General features: G+C 36.1%; 2 protein-coding genes and 1 pseudogene across 4 annotated transcripts; 2 read left to right on the top strand and 1 right to left on the bottom strand.

The window, feature by feature from the left end:
• Positions 1-12,339: 12,339 nt before the first annotated feature.
• Positions 12,340-13,857, top strand: LOC103342470 (putative oxidoreductase At4g09670; annotated as a pseudogene). Its single transcript, XR_016126361.1, has 2 exons — positions 12,340-12,916; positions 12,997-13,857. The product of XR_016126361.1 is annotated as a putative oxidoreductase At4g09670 (transcript).
• A 67-nt stretch (positions 13,858-13,924) lies between these two features.
• LOC103342533 (Tetratricopeptide repeat (TPR)-like superfamily protein) lies at positions 13,925-18,161 on the top strand. 2 transcript variants are annotated; one of them, XM_089051106.1, is made up of 2 exons: positions 13,925-15,869; positions 18,023-18,161. In XM_089051106.1, the coding sequence occupies exons 1-2, from the start codon at positions 13,925-13,927 to the stop codon at positions 18,034-18,036; spliced, it is 1,959 nt and encodes a 652-aa protein (XP_088907232.1). In that variant the 3' UTR covers positions 18,037-18,161. The 2 variants fall into 2 exon arrangements, with proteins under 2 accessions (XP_088907232.1, XP_008244392.3); XM_008246170.3 differs by lacking the exon at positions 18,023-18,161 and having other exon boundaries at positions 13,925-16,028.
• Positions 16,093-18,477, bottom strand: GEX1 (gamete expressed protein 1). The gene is made up of 6 exons (XM_008246169.2): positions 17,943-18,477; positions 17,269-17,856; positions 17,067-17,193; positions 16,786-16,972; positions 16,540-16,687; positions 16,093-16,458 (listed from the first exon to the last, which is right to left on the bottom strand). The coding sequence occupies exons 1-6, from the start codon at positions 18,395-18,397 to the stop codon at positions 16,206-16,208; spliced, it is 1,758 nt and encodes a 585-aa protein (XP_008244391.2). The 5' UTR covers positions 18,398-18,477; the 3' UTR covers positions 16,093-16,205.
• Positions 18,478-19,047: the final 570 nt, after the last annotated feature.

Raw genomic sequence — 19,047 nt, 5'->3', positions numbered from 1 at the left:
GTGAAAAAAAATAAGTAATTTGTGGGTCCCACCAATAAAATTAATATAATTAAAAGGGGACTACCAACCTATTACTATAAATTAGAAGATAGTTTCTAAAAATCATTCTAGATATCTAGAAATTGAAATTAATGACAATGAAGTTACTGTTGGAAATATGAGTGCTAAATTACTATAAAATAAACAAAATAAATACTGCACATAAAATAGATTTTTACAAAAGGAGAATTGAATTAGAAGAACCTTAATTGAGTCGAGGCAAGTGTTGGACACTCTGACCTTAAGACGAATTACGCCCCACACTGGTGCTTATGGTTCACTAGCGTTCGCCTTCCAGGATATGACTCCTCTCCTTGTGAAAGAAGCACTGCAATTCACAAGGAACTTTGAATCAAATTATGCATGAACCTCTCTTTATGAAAACTCTAATGCTCTATATATCTAAAAGTTTGTATGTAGAAAATTAAACTGAATGAATAAAACTACAAGAGGATTGCTCTATTTATAGATGATGAAATACCCTTTCTAAAAAAGGTATCTTAATCTGAAAAGGCAAACAATGCATCCCTTGATCTGAAGAGTTGTCATCCCAAACAATGCATCCCTTGGTTTGAAAAGTTGTCACCCCCCATGCGAAGATGTCTTTAACCTAAGGGTCATGTCTTTAACCCAATGGATTTTATTAATTTCCATTCAAATAGGAAAATCAATATTAGTTAATATTAAATTTTCCAACAGTTGCTATTAGTTCTTTAGAGCACCACCCATGACTACATTCACAAATATGGAATCATCATGTTAATCAACATAATGAAATTGGATGAGCTTACATTAAGGGAGGTCCATAACAATTTATACTATCCAAGTATATTCGAAATTAGGACCAGTAACTCATCATCGTGGCTTTTAAAGTTCATGGTTCAAACTATTTTCTTTGTGGTTAGAATGTTCTCCTAAGAAAACATGCAAATTTTTGTCTAATGTGTTATCTTGTTAACAAACCATCTAGGCGTTCTGTACAACTTGCTTTCTCTGTTAAGGGATTTCAAAGTTGGCAAAAAAGTTAGAGATGGAAACAATTGTGCTTTTCTAAATTCCGAAAGGAAAGATCCTAACCCACTTCATAAAATTTTGAGATATCATGCTTGAATTTGATGAATCCATGTCATCATATACAAAAAGTTGTTGATAATTATTCTTCCTAATATATTGCAAACTGTTGATACCAAATATTCATTAAACTAACCAAAAAGGGCCTAGATGACTGAAAATCAACATAAGACGCCTGACCTACACCTGAGGAGGCCTGGAATGGTAAGGAAGGCCGATCAAGCCCAACAAAGGTCCCTACGACCAAACCTAGCACGCCCAGCGCCCAGATACCTCTCCTCAAATGCCCACATGTGGGGAGTTGAAATGCCATTCCAGGCTCATAGAATCTTCTATTTACACATGTTTTCCACAAAAGGAAGGGACACAAGTCAGGCTACCACTGACCGCTCACTCAAAAGATACCACGTCATCAGCGATTCCTTAGTCCTACATTGAAACAAAACAAGAGTGAGGTCCAACTTTCCTTGTATAAAAGGAGAGTACTTTTCACCTAAAAAGGGTAATTTGAACTTTCTTCATACTTGAGTACAATATTTTTGGCAACTTCCTTTGACAAATAAAGACTGACTTAGGCATTGCAGGGTAGGTTGACCCACCACCATCTTTTTTGTGATCGTCTCTTGCCTATTTTCAAGAACAATGACCAATAGTAGCTTTACTTAGAAGGCATATAGAAGATAGAACCCAACCATGTCCGTTCTTGAGAAATGGTTCACTTGGTTTGACTCATTCTAATTGGTTGTGCGAATTTCACACATCAACACAAACAATCGACAATGAATTAAGGCCTCAATTGAAGCAAGCAGATGGCTAGCATTCCTAGGATGTGCTTTTAGAGGCCATGATGAAAATTAGAATTCAATCAATCATGAAAATTTCCTTCAAGTGTTGGAAATACTAGCTTCATATAATGAAAAATTTGTGGGAGTTGTCTTAGATAAAGCTCCAAAATATGCATCTTGCAAATCACCACAAATTTAGAAAAACAAATTTACATGTTTTTTCAACTAAAGTGAAGGATGTGATTTGTGAAGAAATTGGGAAATCAAAATTTTATGTAGTTGTTGATGAAGCGTGTTATGAATCTAACAAAGAGCAAATGGTTGTACAGTGTCGCGGTTTGCTGACAAAGAAGTTCTTCTTCATGAAATTTTGTTTTGGGTTTGTTCATGTATCAGATACTGAGGCATTAACTCTAAAAGAAAGTATATACTCTATATTATCTCATCGTACACTAAATATTCAAAATATTAGAGGACAAGGATATAATGGTGCAAGTAATAAGTGAGATGAGTGGAATGAGATACAATCTTTGATTTTGAATAATTGCCCATATGCTTACTATGTTCATTATCACATCGATTACAATTGGCTTTAGTTGCATCGTCAAGAGAAGTTATACATGTTCACCACTTTTTCACTAAATTGACTTCTGTAGTCAACATTGTTGGTGCATTATGCTTGCATAAACATGAATTGAAAAATGCACAAGTTTCTAAAATTGCACACATGATTCCTTTGATGAGCTTAAGATTGGAAATGAATTGACCAAATTGGCACCTTACAATGGGTTGGTGATACTCATTGTGGTTCTTATTTGAAATCAATTTCTAGCTTAGTAACGATCTTTCGTGCAACATCTGTGTAGTTCTAATTAACATAATTGATCACCTAATAACTACTACTTCTCAATTAGGAGAAGTTGACGTAGCTTATAAGGTAATGACTTTACATGAATTTGCCTTTTATCTTACATTTCATGAAAGAAATTATGAAGATCATTAATAATCTTTGTCAAGCTTTGCAATGTTGATCTCAAGATATCATAAATTCCATGAATCTTGTTTCTTCCACTAAATCACTCATAAAAAAATTTAAAGATGTTGGATGAGATTCATTAGTCACCAACATGAATTATTTTTGTGAAACATGCAACATAGATATCCCTCATATGAATGCTCGTTATTTTGTAAGACGAGGCTAAGCTCGCTGTCAACAAGATGATTTTACCATTAAGCATTATTACATGGCACATATTGCTTACGCTATAATAGATTTTCAATTGCAAGAATTCAATAGTTGATTCATGAAGTGAATAAGTGCTTTAGAATGATGATATTTATCAATTGGTAGATGATTACTTGTACCCGCAACACTTTGAAGAACATGAGAAAATGCTTTTGAGAAGACAACTTCAAGATTCTAAGAGCACCTCCACCCCAAAAGGCAAGGGCAAGGCAAAGGAAATGCAAGGTTTGTCACTATTTATGTGAATAGTGGCAGCCTTGCCTTTTTTGTTCCACCCCAAAAGGCAAGGGCAAGGGCAATTACTATTTACTTTAATTTATTTTCTATTTTTTATACTTAAACCATTAATTTTAATAAGCTTTTCGGATAAGATTTTCGATTGCCACGTGTCAATATTTATTATAAAGTTCTCACGTAAAAATTCAGATAACATTTTCGGATAAAATTTTCGAATAAGATTTTCGGTTGCCAAGTGTCCATATTTATTATAAAATTCACATCTCACTCATCATACAATTGAAATACATATTCATTCATCATACAATTGAAATACTCCTGGTCATCATAGTCCGACACAATCGAGTACAAGAACGACTCAATCATTGGCGGAGGCGGTTCAACCAGATCACGACATGGGGGAGTATTTTCATTCGAATGACATAATAGTGTCATTTCGACTGCGGACATTGTTCACTTGAGGAGCCATGTGTAATGGTTTTCCTCTTTTTTGTTTTACCTTGAATAATCTATTAAAAAAATGAAATGCAAGAAATATATATATATATATATAATGACATTAAATTGAATAAAACTGTTTTTTTTTCCCATTGTCGCTAAGATTTTGACCTCTTCGAACATTTGTCCAAGACCCTCCAACTTTGATGGAAGATGCCATTTGTATTTTTGCACAAATGGAATTTTGTAGTAGAAAATTTGGTGTGGAAAGTGAAAAATATTGGAAGGAGATGAATTTGTATGAAGATTTGTTGTGGAAAGTGAATAATATTGGTAAAAAATTTCCATAAGTTTTCTATATATTTTTTAAAATTTTTTGATATTTTTTTTTAGCCAAAAATTAGACAGCCATTGGATTAGGCAAGATTTTTTGATCATATGCTTCAAGAGAAGCCACATGGCTTGTAGCCGTTGGGCTATGTGGGCTGGTTAGTCGACATCAGCAATTGATTTTCATTTTTTTACTATTGGGCGTGGATTTGAAAATCAAGTGCGCGAAGGCTAAGCATAAAGTTCAATCGAATTTGTCAGCGAATTGTAGAAAAGTTTAATATTGACTCAAACATGAATAATTTTCGAGATTTAAAAGAAAGAGAATGGCTATTTTGATACCTAATTAATTAAATATAGAATTGTTATGGTTGAAAAATTGGAAATATATATTCTATTTCTGTTGGGGGATACCCTACAAAAAATAAAATAAAAAATTGAATGATCCAAACCTTCTATTTTTCACATCTTTATTTAGAGATCATCTTTGCAAAAAATCATACAAATTGAAAATCATTTTAGGCATTTAATTGAGAACAACAAAATCAATGAACACGGTACTTCAATAAAGTACTTAAATTTCAATAATTTAATTGAGTAGTCAAATGATATCGGATTCAAGTGATTTTTGTGTGGAGATAATCTTTGAATGAATATCTATAAAATAGACGGTTTGGATTAGTGAAATATAATGCGGAGTGAGCTCTACAAGAGTGTCCCTCAAATAAACTTATTTGAGGTGCATATATCTCTTATCACACTAACTTTGTTTTCATTGAAAGAAAAATCACAAAATCAAGTGTGAAAATTTGATGGACATTTAGGCTGTCCTTAGGAATGATTGTACTCTAAAACCTTTTGAATGTCTCAAAGTAGACAACATAACACTTCAAAGAAATTCCCCATCCATCATCATAAGGTTATCATTATATCTGAGCAGCAAAAATTTCCCACATGTATTTCATTTATTGGCGGCCAGTTTGACAAGCATGTATGGTGGAGAATATGGAATAGCCTGTGCCATTATTATAGTTGTTGTTTGGTACAGCTCTATACCATACAAATGATGCTCATTCCCCATTCAATCAGAACCATTTGATCAGCTGGCCCCACAATCAAACTTTGTTGAATTTTTTTTAAAAAAAAAGAAAAAAAAAAAAGATGAAGGGCATCCAAGATTGAGTCATCCAAGTCATGGAGCACAATTTTATTTTATTTATTTTATATTTCTGCTCTCCCTCCCGACAACCAAAAGAAATCAGCAGCAGCAGCATTTTAACGAAAAAAAGTAAAGCTATTAAATGAGAATGAATCATGTGATAAGGCTGGATTTGGTTGTAATATTCAATTCAAATGGGGTCCACGGATTTGACTGTTAAACTAAAAAACAAGTGCACAATATTTTTCTTGTATAATTCCAAAGTTCTTGAAAGATCTTGACCTGCGCATACAAAGAAACAGTAGTAGAAGTAGTGGCGGCCTTAGAGAGTTTTTGTTTTTGTTTTTGTTATAATTTTGTTATCTGAGAAGAAACAAGTAATTTGCCCCTAAAATTGTGAATTTTTACCTTAATGTATGAAGAGCATTACTAAAATTAGATACGTAAGACTTTACTTTTTCTATTGTTGTTGCTGCTGTTGCTAGAAACACATTAAAGAGTTAGAGATGCTATTGCACAACACTTACACCAAATTAATCTACTTTTAACCCATAAACTAAGGGAAAAGGAAAGTTAGATGCCAAATTTAAACATCACTATAAGCTTAGCTTTATGAAACAAATGATTAAGACATATATGAAATCTCAAATAAGATCCTGTGAGAGCGGAAGATACATGGATTTTATCCAAGATATGAGGTCTCTGGGCATGTCTCGTGACCAAATCAATGTTTGGACTCTTTGAGTTTGAGTATGAGCGTGAGGCAGAGTTAGGGCATGTTTGGCAGTGTTTCTGGAAGAACTAAAAGTGTTTTATGGCAATATTTCTAGATCATATATAAGCACTTTTTGGAGAAGCACTCCCAAGTGTTTTTCCATGAAGCACTTCGATTTGTTATGAAAACTTGTACGTTTTTATGAGCACAAGTGGTTCCTAAAGACAATCTCAAATGAGAAGTTAATGAGAGAGAGATAGTTAAAATTTGCTTTCCAAAACAACTTCTCTACATCTAAAGAGGAGTTTTTTAAAACTTGGCTCTTTAAAAATAAAAAAGTAGCTTCTCCGAAGTAAAAAAAACCTAGGCCTAGCCTCTCTCTCTCCCTCCCCCCAAACCTACCTACTTATTTCTACCCTTTCTCATCTATTGCATTTGGGGTTTTAATAGTGGGGAGGTTATTTGTGGTCTATTTTCAATCTTGGTTTTTTCAACCAAATATCCTTGGATTTGTGGTTTTGTTGTAGGGTGATTGGCCCCAATATCGGTGGTGCTCTCTATCTCCAAGGCGGCGATGATGGTTGTGGTGGTAGATGCAACAACGGTTGTGGTAGTGGCTCTATTGGTTTTTTGTTATTGTTCGTTTGCATTTTCTTATTTTGTAATAATTGCATATGTTTGATTGTTTTATAGTCCGTATTTTTATTTTGTACTTGTGAGAGTTTAAAAGTTGCAGTTGTATTGGTAGATTTAGGCAATGTGATTCATGTCTGGTTTGTTCAGCATGTGGCTTTTATGCTAAATTTCTCTAGCCTTTTGTAGCATGAATCTCAATTCACCCTCTGTGGTGACTATGCTTCCATATTAGTATTACCCGTTAGTGGAGATTTGTATTTGCCCATATGGCTAATGGTCTTTGTGTCTCATTTATGAATACATTTATCACTTTTCTCTATTAAAAAAAGAAAAAGAAAAAAAGAGCGCCTCCAAGCAAATGGGATTTGTTTTGAGGATCCTTAGTTTTAAGGTCCAAGTCTTTTCCTTTTATTTTTATCAAAGATGGATTCAGATTTTCAAACCTGTCCATCTCACCTTTATCCTCACGTCGCATATCAAATAATCCATGAAGCCAAATTTTTAGTTTATTATTCACCTCAAAAAAAAAAAAACCACTAAAAAAAAATGGTTGACTCTACCATTGTATTAAGAGTGCTGCTATTTGTATTGATCACATTGCATATCATCTCTCTATACAGGTGAGTCCACCTTTATTAAAGAGGTGGTCAACAAAGTGATCAACAAATGTGGTACACATAGTATTATTAGACCCGTATCATTCTTATTTGTAAAAATAAAATAGTATTTTCTTTATTTGTAAGACAGAAATGCCAATTATATATTTATATTCTCAAATTTTTTTGTTTCTAGTACTTATATAGCTAAATGAACGTGCTTATACCTCTATGAGAGGTACGTCTAGGGTTTCTAGGGGCATATATATATATACAACTATATTGAACCTTAATTAGAGAAGAAGCAGACCTGCAGATATATTTGAAATAGTGACGGTAGTTGTATAATTGATTAAGCATTGAGAGAGAGAGAGAGAGAGAGAGAGAGATGTCAAAGTCCACTTTTATTATGTGATGTGAGCATTCGAAGAAAGAAACTGAAGGAGCGGGGGTCTATTATGCCTTCCCCTTTAAACGAGCGAATGTATTGAAGGTGAAAGACCACCACTAAATTAAAAGAATGTACTGTAAACTTTCCCATAACCCGACATACAAACCCTACCAACCTTCAATTTCAATTTCATTCACTTCCACTTGCACCCTTTTGTACCTCTTCCACAAAGTGACCCAGATTGTTTGCTGCTAAATACAAATTTGCTATGAAAACATATATTAAATTAACAAGAATCACAATATTATTAGGCCTAACAATAATAGTAATTTTGACAAACGATATGATATTTACAAGATAATTTTGACAAACGATATGATATTTACAAGATAATTTTGACAAACGATATGATATTTACAAGATACTTTTATAACTGACCAATATACGCACACAACAAACCAATACATCCACAACAAAGTTACATAATAATTAGGTATTGAACTCATCATAAATATATAACGTCTTCACTATTCATATGAATCGAACTTGAGCCATCCTTTAATCGACTGAAAACAAATACCACTAGACCAAAATCTAGTTGGTCTATACCATATAGATTAAGAAACCCCTCTTTGTCAACTATAAGATATGCAATGTCAATTTTTACTCTAAAGGGTAATAAGGTGGCAATATCTCTACCATGAACCGTGGTGGCAGACTCCACTTTTTTTTTTCTTTGTTGTTATTTGTTTTGGTAGTTTTAAAGAAATAAAATGCATATTTTTTTTATAAAGAATTCTATTTGTCAACTAAAATAGGATAAAATGTCAATTTCAATGCGTACCCACTTGCTCTCCACACTCTAGGTTTTGTCTCTTAATTCCTCTGCTGCATTTGCTTGCCTCACCACATGCATGTATGTGGAGGTTTCTATAGCTGCATATCGAATTTACCCTACCTGAATTTCGAATTTTTTGACTGAAAAGCCTATGCAGGTTGGTGGGTCTGCATCTTAAATTTGAAACAGATCAAGAGCCCAAATCTAATGAGACTATAAGAAGAACTTGAAAATATTAACTGGGCTTTGCTTGTTTTTTTCTTTCATTTATGTTGTCTAAATTTGTTTAATGTTTGCATACGTACTGCACCATGAAATGATCTTGACCGTTAAAATTACTTTGGCTACATGCGAGTAAATTCTTCTGGGGATATACCGGGAGGCAGGAAGTATCAGGAGAAGACTACACTGAAGAAGGTGGGTCTTCCCTTTCAGTTATGGCTTTACTGCAACGGATAAAGTTGAAAAGGAAAAGCCTCTTCCATTGCTAGGCAATTTTTAAGTTGTCAAATCCCCTTTGAAGTAGCTTTGTTTTCCGGAAAACTTTCCACTGTAACCTTGGGTTTACAAAATAATATATGCAAAGTTTTTGTTAAATGAGTGGAGGTCATTTTCTTTAGTTGTAATAATTGTGATGCTAAATAAGCAGTGCTTTTTCTTAGAAAAATGACTGAAAAGTTGTTCCACACTTGGATTTTTTTTCCTTAATTAGAGAGAAAGTTGTGATAGTTATCAAGAGTGAAAGTAAAAAGAAATATTTATCGTTATAAAACATTGAAAATCTTAATTTCCCAACATGTGAAGTTCATGTTTAAAAAAAAAAAACAATACCAGTTAACGGGGTCTAATTCAGTTAAAGAGAATCTTCACCTGTAGATCAGTCGTATCAGATCTACTACTGTAGTAGTAGAAAATGAAGATGTTAATTTGAATCGTGAATTGCATTTCCTGCTTGATCAAATTGATTCAGAGTTAGAATTATATGAATATTATGATATGATATGGAAGGATGGAACAACATTCTACGCTTTGAAGTTGACCAGTGAATGAATAAATAAGGCAGAGAAAAGGGATGGTGGAAGAGTGTGGTTAACAATAGAAGGCCCATTCCTCGAAAAGAGAGTAATAAATGAGAAGCGGCAGAAGGACACAGGACTTTTTGGGCAGAACAGAAAAGATGGTCCAATGTGAAAGTGAGAGGTGATGAAATGATTTTGTAATCGATTGCTTTATGATTGATGAACCTTTGACATAAATAAAAGTTCAAATTCAAAAACCCAGAAATAAATAAATTTTTATTATAAAAAAAGTACATGTTTCAGAGAGAGAGAGAGGGAGAGGGAGAGAGAGAGAAGGTGGACAAAAGAACGATGAATTTTCAAAGCTCTTTCTGCTTTTGCTTTTTCTCCTTCTGACAAGAAAAAGTGGAAGAAAAAGGAAAGTCCATTATATATTATGAGGCTATGATGACCATATGATATGATAATGCATGCCTTCCTTCTTCATATATGCATGTGTCAGTGTCTTCGTTGGATTTACAGACTGTGATTTCCTTTCAGTTTCGTTTTTACATTTTCTTTTAATTGTTTGGAAATTGTAAAACATTTCAGTTTTTTACTGTGGTTACTTGGACTTGGACCTAGTTAGTAGGTGGCAGTGAAAATGAGGCAAAACTAGAGCCATAGGCTGTACAATCGTGTAGGAGGGAGCTTTCACATCACAACTTGTTAAAAGAGAAAGAGAGAGAGAGAGAGAGAGAGAGAGAGAGGCTGACATTCGAGGAAAGTACATGACCCCATTGTCTTACCAGCATTTAAGGAGTGTATACCATAATAGTGATAATCTGTTCTAGCATTGTTTTCTGTTTATTTCCACCAGTTTGGGCCCCTTGTGATGGCTCATTGGGCTTGTTCTATTTTCGTCAGTACAACCTTTTACATGTTGCACCTAAACTTTACTAGGTCATCCGATTTCCAAGTTGCCATAATAAATTTTCTTTAACAATGGCAGGGTTGGGTGGGGGAAGGGTAGGGTTTGTTTTGTTTTGTTTTTTTTCAATTATAAAAGGTTTTAAAGAGTACACTACTGAGATACTCTTAACAAATTAGGTATGTGTACGAAACCTAATCATTTCCAACAATTTTTTGACGGATTTAGCATCATGCGACACTTATGACTGTAAATCGAGATGACAAATTGAGAATTGAGTTTACAGTTGACGTGTGAAATATTTTCACTATTTTGTTTACCCAAGCCCTTTTGGTTAAGTGGAAACGCGTTGCAGAAAACCAAAATAAACACTTTTTAAATAAAATATTTACATAAGCATCAACCTACAAGGTTACAATAGTTCAAGAGTAGCAATACATAAATTCACAAAACAAGGAAGTATACAAAACTCAACCCGACTGAACTACATACAACATGTCAATAAAAGAGAATCAAAAGTTCAGAAGTGAACATGGTTCACAATAAATACAATAGGAGAACTTGCTTGACTTGCCGAGTAAATGCGCAACAAAATTCTAACTTCGCAAGTTGCAAGGTCGCACAACCCAAACAAGTTTTATTCAAACCTCTTGGCATGCTCACACATTTTCACAAACATGTTTGGGTACCTAGTAACGTCGACCAACTTAAGCCTACTCCTGAGCGGCTCGTCAGGTCAACACTATCGTTTAGTCCTTCCTTGGGTTAAAGCCTAAAGGCAAGACTAAAACTAATTAAACTAAATTAATTAAACAAAACAAAAAAATTATAATAAATAAGAGAGCGATAGGAACATTTGCATTGATTTGGAGTCAACCGAAAAGAAAAAATGGGAGGAGGTTGAGATATTTAAAGAAAAGCTTAAATGGATGGCCATGATTGTTTTCACAAAAAGATTTATATTGGAATAATTTGGACTATCTAGATTGAAGGCTTTGGACTGCAGACAGATAATGGATGGCCAATATTAAATACGAGATTTGATCAAACATACGAGACTGATTCAATGTAATGAAAAATGATACCTGGTATGGCCAAAAAGGACATGTCGTTTGAATTAACGGTTTAGATTAATTCATGAAGAGATAAATAAATAACGAAGATTAAACCATGTTGTCGATCCGTTTAGAACATATGTGGATCAGATTTAGGGGTCTAGGGACCCTAAATTCACAACAGGAGATCGCTTCACAAAAAAAATTATGCATATGACTCAAGACTTTAGGCTCAAGGTTTCGGACTTCAGGCCCTTACTTAATTATTATATATGAGTGGAACTTCGGTCCCTCATTGTACATGAATTATAAACTCTGATTTTTTTTTCTTCATAAAATTAGTATGTTATTGTGGAGTAAAGTAATAAATTAAATGATCTACGAATGAAATAACATATTTCATATTTATCACATGACATTGGTTTTTTTAGTACAAGAGCGATAGTCTAAACTATAGATGAATATGTACTCCAACAAGCACAACAAGCATTAACAACCAATAATTAGATACTAATACTTAATTTAATAACACAACTTGCATTGAGAAAAAGAACACTTCTTTCCCTATATAGTGACACCCATAAATCTCTAGATAGTAATACTCATAATAAATCCCTAGATGGTAACATCAATTGATAAAGAACCTAATTTATAAATCCCTAGATCAAAGTTTTGAAACAATCTTGCAAATTAATAATTACAAGAAAAAGAAGAGTATAAGAAAAAGGAAAAGCAAAGAAAGAAAAAGTTAAAATGGAGAAAAGAAGGAGCTTTGATGTTGAAGGATGGAGATGTGCATGTACACCTAACCTATAGGTAGGACCACAAAGCTTCAACTTTCGTGATGTGGGGGGCATCCGCATTTATATTTCAACGAACGAACGATAGTGTTTTTCTTTTCCTAAAACGGTGGCTGCAACCACCAAATTACAGTCCTCTAAATCCAGCTCAAAGGCCCACAAACGATAAGGAAAACCAAAACCAAAATGGCTGAAAACCAAACAGTCCGTTTCGGCATTATAGGATGTGCCCGCATAGCTAGAAAAGTGGCTCGAGCCATAAAGCTCGCACCGAATTCCACCCTCTACGCCATTGCCAGCCGTTCGATCGAGAAAGCCCAGAAATTCGCAGGCAACAATGGATTATCCGGGACCGTCAAGACCTACGGGAGCTATGATCAGCTGCTGGATGACCCATGTGTCGATGCAGTGTACATGCCCCTTCCCGCTAGTCTTCATCTGCACTGGGCAGTGTTAGCTGCCCAAAAGAAGAAGCACTTGCTGCTGGAAAAACCAACGGCTCTTGATGTGGGTGAGCTTGATCAGATATTGGAAGCATGTGAATCCAACGGTGTACAGTTCATGGATGGGAGCATGTGGCTGCATCACCCTAGGACGGCCAAATTGAAGGAGTTCATCTCTGAATCCAACCATTTTGGTCAAATTAACATTGTAAGCATTTTGGTCAAATGAATTATTTTCAGGTGATTATCGTTACGAGTCTTTTATTTTTTGTTGTGTATGAATTTTAGATCCGTAGCACATCGACAAAGCCAGTTACCCAGGATTTTCGGGAGAGCAACATAAGAGTGAAACCGGACTTGGATGCTCTCGGTGCGCTTGGGGACCTAGGCTGGTACTGCATTGGGGCCATCTTGTGGGCAAAGGACTACAAATTACCGACTCTAGTGAATGCTCTGCCTGATGTCACCAAAAACTCTGCAGGGATCATCTTGTCTTGCACTGCATCATTTCATTGGGAACCATTAGACGAAACGGTTGCAACGATTCACTGCTCTTTTCTTTCCCACACATCCATGGACTTGGCTATATCGGGCTGCAATGGTTCGCTGCACTGCTACGACTACATTATTCCGTACCAAGAGAAATCTGCATTCGTTTGACTTCACATCCGGTGCAACGTTCTTGGAACTCCATATTGGGCGGAATGTAAGGCCTGAAGAAGTTAGAGTGATTTCTGAGCTGCCGCAAGAGGCCTTGATGGTTGAAGAGTTTGCAAGGCTTGTTAAGGGCATTATGAAATTTGGACACCGTCCAGACAGTAAATGGCCCGAGATTAGTCGAAATACGCAGGTAATATTGGATGCAGTGAAGAAATCCATTGATCTTGGTTGTAAACCTGTTAAGTTGTAATTTCTTTTGTTGGATTTTAGCTCATATGCTTATGCTTTCCTAGTCGGCATCTACATTTAGCATGAAACTGTCTGTGCACACTGTATGTTGTGTGACAAATACTTTGTATCTTAAGATACTGCCCAATGAGACACTCCTTCAATATTTGATACCATAACTAATATATAAATATTAGCTATACAAGACTTGCGAGAGCGATTCTGAATTTTGAATCTAATATTTGTTGAGAGTTTCCTCTATATCCACGTACAAGTTATACAAGACTTGCGAGAGCAAGGAAATTAAAATCCGAACAAAGGGGAGAAAATGATTGCCGCGATTTCTCTCTCAACGAACATACCCGCCGGTTCAACTAACATAACTGTAACTTCAGGCCCCAACGGTACTCAAAAACACAGCAAACCTCTAACTTCAACCCTCAAATGGCTTGCCAAATCCGGCAAATTAGACGAGGCCCTTCGCCTGATCGAATCCTCACCGTCCAGATTAACATTCACCGAGCTCGATGTAGAAGCCTACTCTCTCCTCCTCCACACCTGTATCTCCAGAAAATCATTGGAGCATGGCCGAAGGCTTTATCTTCAACTTCTTCTCTCCAAGGACAGAGGCAACAACCACAGCCTTCTCCACAACCCAACTTTGAAAAGCAAGCTCATCACGCTTTACTCTGTTTGCGGCCGAGTGGATGAGGCTCGCTCTGTTTTCGAGGATGGGTTGGAAGATGAACAGGTTCCCGAGTCAGTGTGGGTGGCAATGGCTATTGGGTACTTGAGAAATGGGTACTTGGTTGAAGCTTTGCTTGTGTATTGTGAAATGCTGATCCAGTTTGTCCAGCCGGGTAATTTCGCGTTTTCGATGGCGTTGAAGGCATGTGCAGAATTGCCTGAGTTGAGAGTTGGTAGAGCAGTCCATGCCCAGATTGTGAAATCAATTGAAGAGCCTGATCAAGTGGTGAACAATGCTCTTTTGAGGTTGTATGCGGAGAACGGGTGTTCTATTGAGGTCTTCAGGGTGTTCGATACAATGCCTGAGAGAAATGTTGTTTCCTGGAACTCTTTGATTGCGAGTTTTGCTCGACGAGACCAAGTGTTTGAGTCATTGGATTCTTTTAGAAGGATGCAAGGAGAGGGGATGGGATTCAGTTGGGTTACCCTTACGACGATTTTACCAGTCTGCGGTAGACTGACTGCACTTCATTGTGGGAAAGAGATACATGCCCAGATTGTAAAGTCCACCAAGAGACCTGATGTCCCTGTATTAAACTCACTTATCGACATGTATGCAAAATCTGGAGAAATTGATTACTGTAAGAGAGTGTTTGAGAGAATGCAAAGTAAAGACTTGACATCATGGAATACTCTGCTGACAGGGTATGCAAACAATGGATTCATAGAAGAAGGAATGAAATTGTTTGATCAGATGGAAGAGTCTGGTGTCCGACCAGATGGAGTAACATATATAGCTTTGTTGTCTGGCTGTAGCCATGCGGGGCTTACTGATGAAGGACGAAGATTGTTTAATAAAATGAAGTTAGTTTATGGTGTTTCACCAACAGTTGAGCATTATGCTTGCTTGGTGGATCTCTTGGGCAGAGCTGGTAGAATTAAGGAAGCCTTAGATGTAGTGGAAAGAATGCCTATGAAGCCGACTGGCAGCATATGGGGATCATTACTCAACTCATGCCGGCTCCAAGGCAATGTTTCTCTTGCAGAGTTTGCTGCAAAGGAGTTGATTGAACTTGAACCGACCAATCCTGGGAACTATGTAATGCTCTCCAACGTTTATGCAAATGCAGGAATGTGGAATGATGTGAATAGGGTTAGAGAACTGATGAAGCATAGGGGAATTAAAAAAGATGCTGGATGCAGTTGGGTACAGATAAGGAATAGAATTCACACATTTCTAGCAGGCGGGGGTTTTGAATTTCGTAATTCAGCTGAGTTCAAGAAGGTCTGGAATGAATTGACGGATGCTATGAAAGAAGTTGGATATATCCTTGACACTAGTGTTGTGCTACATGATGTAAATGAAGAAACTAAAGCAATGTGGGTTTGTGGGCATAGTGAAAGAGTCGCAGTTACGTTTGCACTTGTCCACACTGCTGCTGGAATGCCAATTAGGATTACAAAGAACATACGCATTTGTGCAGATTGCCACTCCTGGGTGAAAATAGTTTCAGTGATTACAGGGAGATTGATTGTTTTAAGGGACACAAATCGCTTCCACCATTTCAAAGGAGGAGCATGCTCTTGTAAGGACCACTGGTGATAACACCATTCTTTCTTACTTTTCTGCTAAGGTTCTACCATTCTTTCTTATTTTTTTCATGATTCTTCTTTACATTTTTGTCAAATTTGATTCCTCCTCGTTTGAGGACCCATTAAAATAAGATTATGTTATATTCTAGCCATATTGTGCAAACAGATGGTTGATTAGTGCAGATAAGTCTTAAAACACCGTATAGATCTCACTGATTGTGACAATTAATCTTGATGTGAATTTCTATTAAAATACTACTTGATGAAAAGGGAACCCTGAGAAAGAACATAAAAATTATGAGTTCAAATGTACAAGACTAAGAAAGTTTTCAACGAAGAAGACGCTGGCGGAGATCATATTCTTTTATAGTTGAAGCTGTGATAAAATTTTCCCCAACTTCTTCAGGAACTAAGTAGTCAGGGTCTTCAGAACTGTCTACGTCTTCTTGTAAGTTGGTGTCAATCCAAGAGGACCAGTTAAATTCACTGTCTTCCTCCCATGACAACTTCTGGTATCTTTGCATGCCATTAACCTTCTCAATCAATGTATGTAACAACTGATTGTTCAACACTTCATAGTCCCTGCATAGTTTGAATGGCACCCTTTTAGATATTGAATGCGCCTTTCGGCTCAAGTTTCAAAATTTTCAGCATATATAATACCTGTATGTGAAAATTGCATGTATTAGCTTAACTAAAGCAATTACAGCAAAGGTTGATCGGAAAAGGTTTATTTTCCATGTTTGCTGTTGAATGTCGATTGAGGTGAACCGAATTGTCACTACTTCTATTAAGAATGTGGCACACAGCCCTGTCAATGAAATTAGATATACAGCAGTAAATATAAGTTAATGAACCAATGTAAGTTTCTGAATTTTTTTCCTTTTCATAATAAGATAAAGTACTTACCAATATATAGCCAAGGTCTAACTGTGTATGTTTGCTTTGTGCTTGTGAACATGTAGATAACAAACATCGATATAAAGTAAATAAAGAAAGCTTTGATTAAGCGCGATTCAAGCAACATAGCATTGTGCAAAGTGAATAGCTTGTCTAATGCAATGAACATGCTGGCTTGCTTTGATTCAAAAGATTCCTGTGAGCAGAAAAAAACTGAGAATAAATTAAAAAAACTGTGAAAACCAGTCGAAGAAACCTCGTTAAATAAGAAATCTAAAGCTGAAAAACACCTGAGCTGCCAAGATTGACTTTGAATTTTTCATCAAGTGATCATGAACTTGTTGAAGCTGTTGTTGCTTTTGAAGAAGCTCTTCTTGTTGTCTATGGCCATATTCAGCTAACCGGTGAAGTGTACTCCTGCGATTTTAAAAATGAGTTAGAGAAACTCTACAAATTTTCAGACTTCATATTGTTTTTATTTTCTGTTTTTACCTGCTCTCTTCTAATGCTTCAGATTGAAATTTTGTTAAAAACTGAAGATCCTTGAGAGCAGTCGTCTGTCCATCGAGAAGCTGATGTTGCTTATCCAAAGAGACCCCAGCCATATTCCCAATATCATCTGCTTTGCTTTGCAGATTCTCCATCCTAGATGACATTTGGTCTCCAATTTTAGTTATCTCCTTTTCAATTTCAACTGCCTCATTTCTTAAGTTATCAATTTCTTGGCCCAAATGGCTGTATGAATCTTGCAGCATTGCCATCCCGTCTTTCAAGTTTCTCTTCATTTCTACTTGTCCTTCTTGCAGCTCTGATTGAGAAGCTTGGATTTTCCTGGATTGCTCATAAACTGCTGCCGAATGCTTCAACACGACGTCTACATGATCTTCCACATTTTTTGCAGTTTGAGCAACTTGCTGTGTTTGAACATCAATCGAATTCAAAGACTCATATATTTGATTTGAGCCCTGCAGTAGATACTCTGCCTTCTCTTCAATTTTTTCCAACTTGCCTTCTGCATATTGGGCTGAATTTTTAAGTTCATTCACCAGTCTCTCTGTTTCATGCTTAAATACTCGAGCCCTGAAAACGACCAAAAAACAAAGTTCTTGTTAGTTTCCCAGGAAAAACTTCTTTCAACTTACATGGAAGATATTAGTATACTCAACTGTAACTGATGGCAGATTGAATTGGTCTCAAGGTAGAATTCCAGATAGACCTTATGCTCATAGTCATTCAAACTTTTCAGACATTTATACATGACAGATTTTGGGTCACATGAAGGAAAAGGAGGCCTGCCAGAGTCCTTCTGAAAACAATCACTAAGATGCCAAGCAAATCTCGACCGCTTCTCTTCGACAGCGAAAATCTCTGAGCACCCAGAAAAGAGATGCCGATAAGCATTTTGCCAACAAGAGTCTGAACCAACCAATTTCGCCTTAGCATTTTCAACTAGCCTGACCCCCTTCTGGTCATTAACACCTTCCATGGAGAATTTACCAACCGAACGAGAAGGGTTCTCATTAGAGGAGGTCTCTTCTGAAGAGAACCAACCCCATGAGTGACAGTTGGATGAAGCCGATGTTATAATTAGCAGAGCCAGAAGAAAACGAAGATGATCCATTTCAGATTTCTTATCTGAAACTTTGTACAAACCTGCACTGCAAAATTCAAAAGTTTATGACTTTATGCTTGGAGGGCCTTGCATATACATGTACACAGATATATAATTATAATATCTAAAAGACTTGGAGTTCAAGAAACGGAAATGGAAAAGGTTGAAATGTGACTTTAGCCGTTTGTGATGCAAAAGTTAGAGAGAAGAAGGGATAATAAAAACATCAGAAAAGGGACAAGGAGAAGATGAAGGTGAAAGGGACATGTAATTAATCTGCAAAATCATGTAATCAAGCAAGGTAATAAGGATTTGAAGATAAAAGATTATTTCAAAACAGCCATGAAAAAATAGTTTTAAAAAAAGAATAGAAGCAAAAGACAGGAGGGATGACCTGGGTTGTTGTTTTCAGTCGTGTCTCTCACAAGAAGTCACAATCTAATGTGGTTTTTTTTGGTTTTTTTGGAAACGAAGAGAGAATTAAAATAATATATAGAAATCAAAGAGACGTAACTTTTCATAAGAAAGGAAGGAAACAAGAACATTGCTTTTTGTCTAAATAAGGCGCGTAATGGTTCGTATTCAGGTGTGTTCGCGCGGATTAGGCATCTGAGTCTCATATTTACCATTATGCCCTCACCACGTGCTGATGACATGTA

Source organism: Prunus mume, linkage group LG4, assembly GCF_029339155.1.
Source record: "Prunus mume cultivar Tortuosa linkage group LG4, ASM2933915v1, whole genome shotgun sequence".
NCBI lineage: Eukaryota > Viridiplantae > Streptophyta > Magnoliopsida > Rosales > Rosaceae > Prunus > Prunus mume.
The sequence above is the reverse complement of the archived record's forward strand: the minus strand, read 5'-3'. Positions and strand labels throughout refer to the sequence as shown.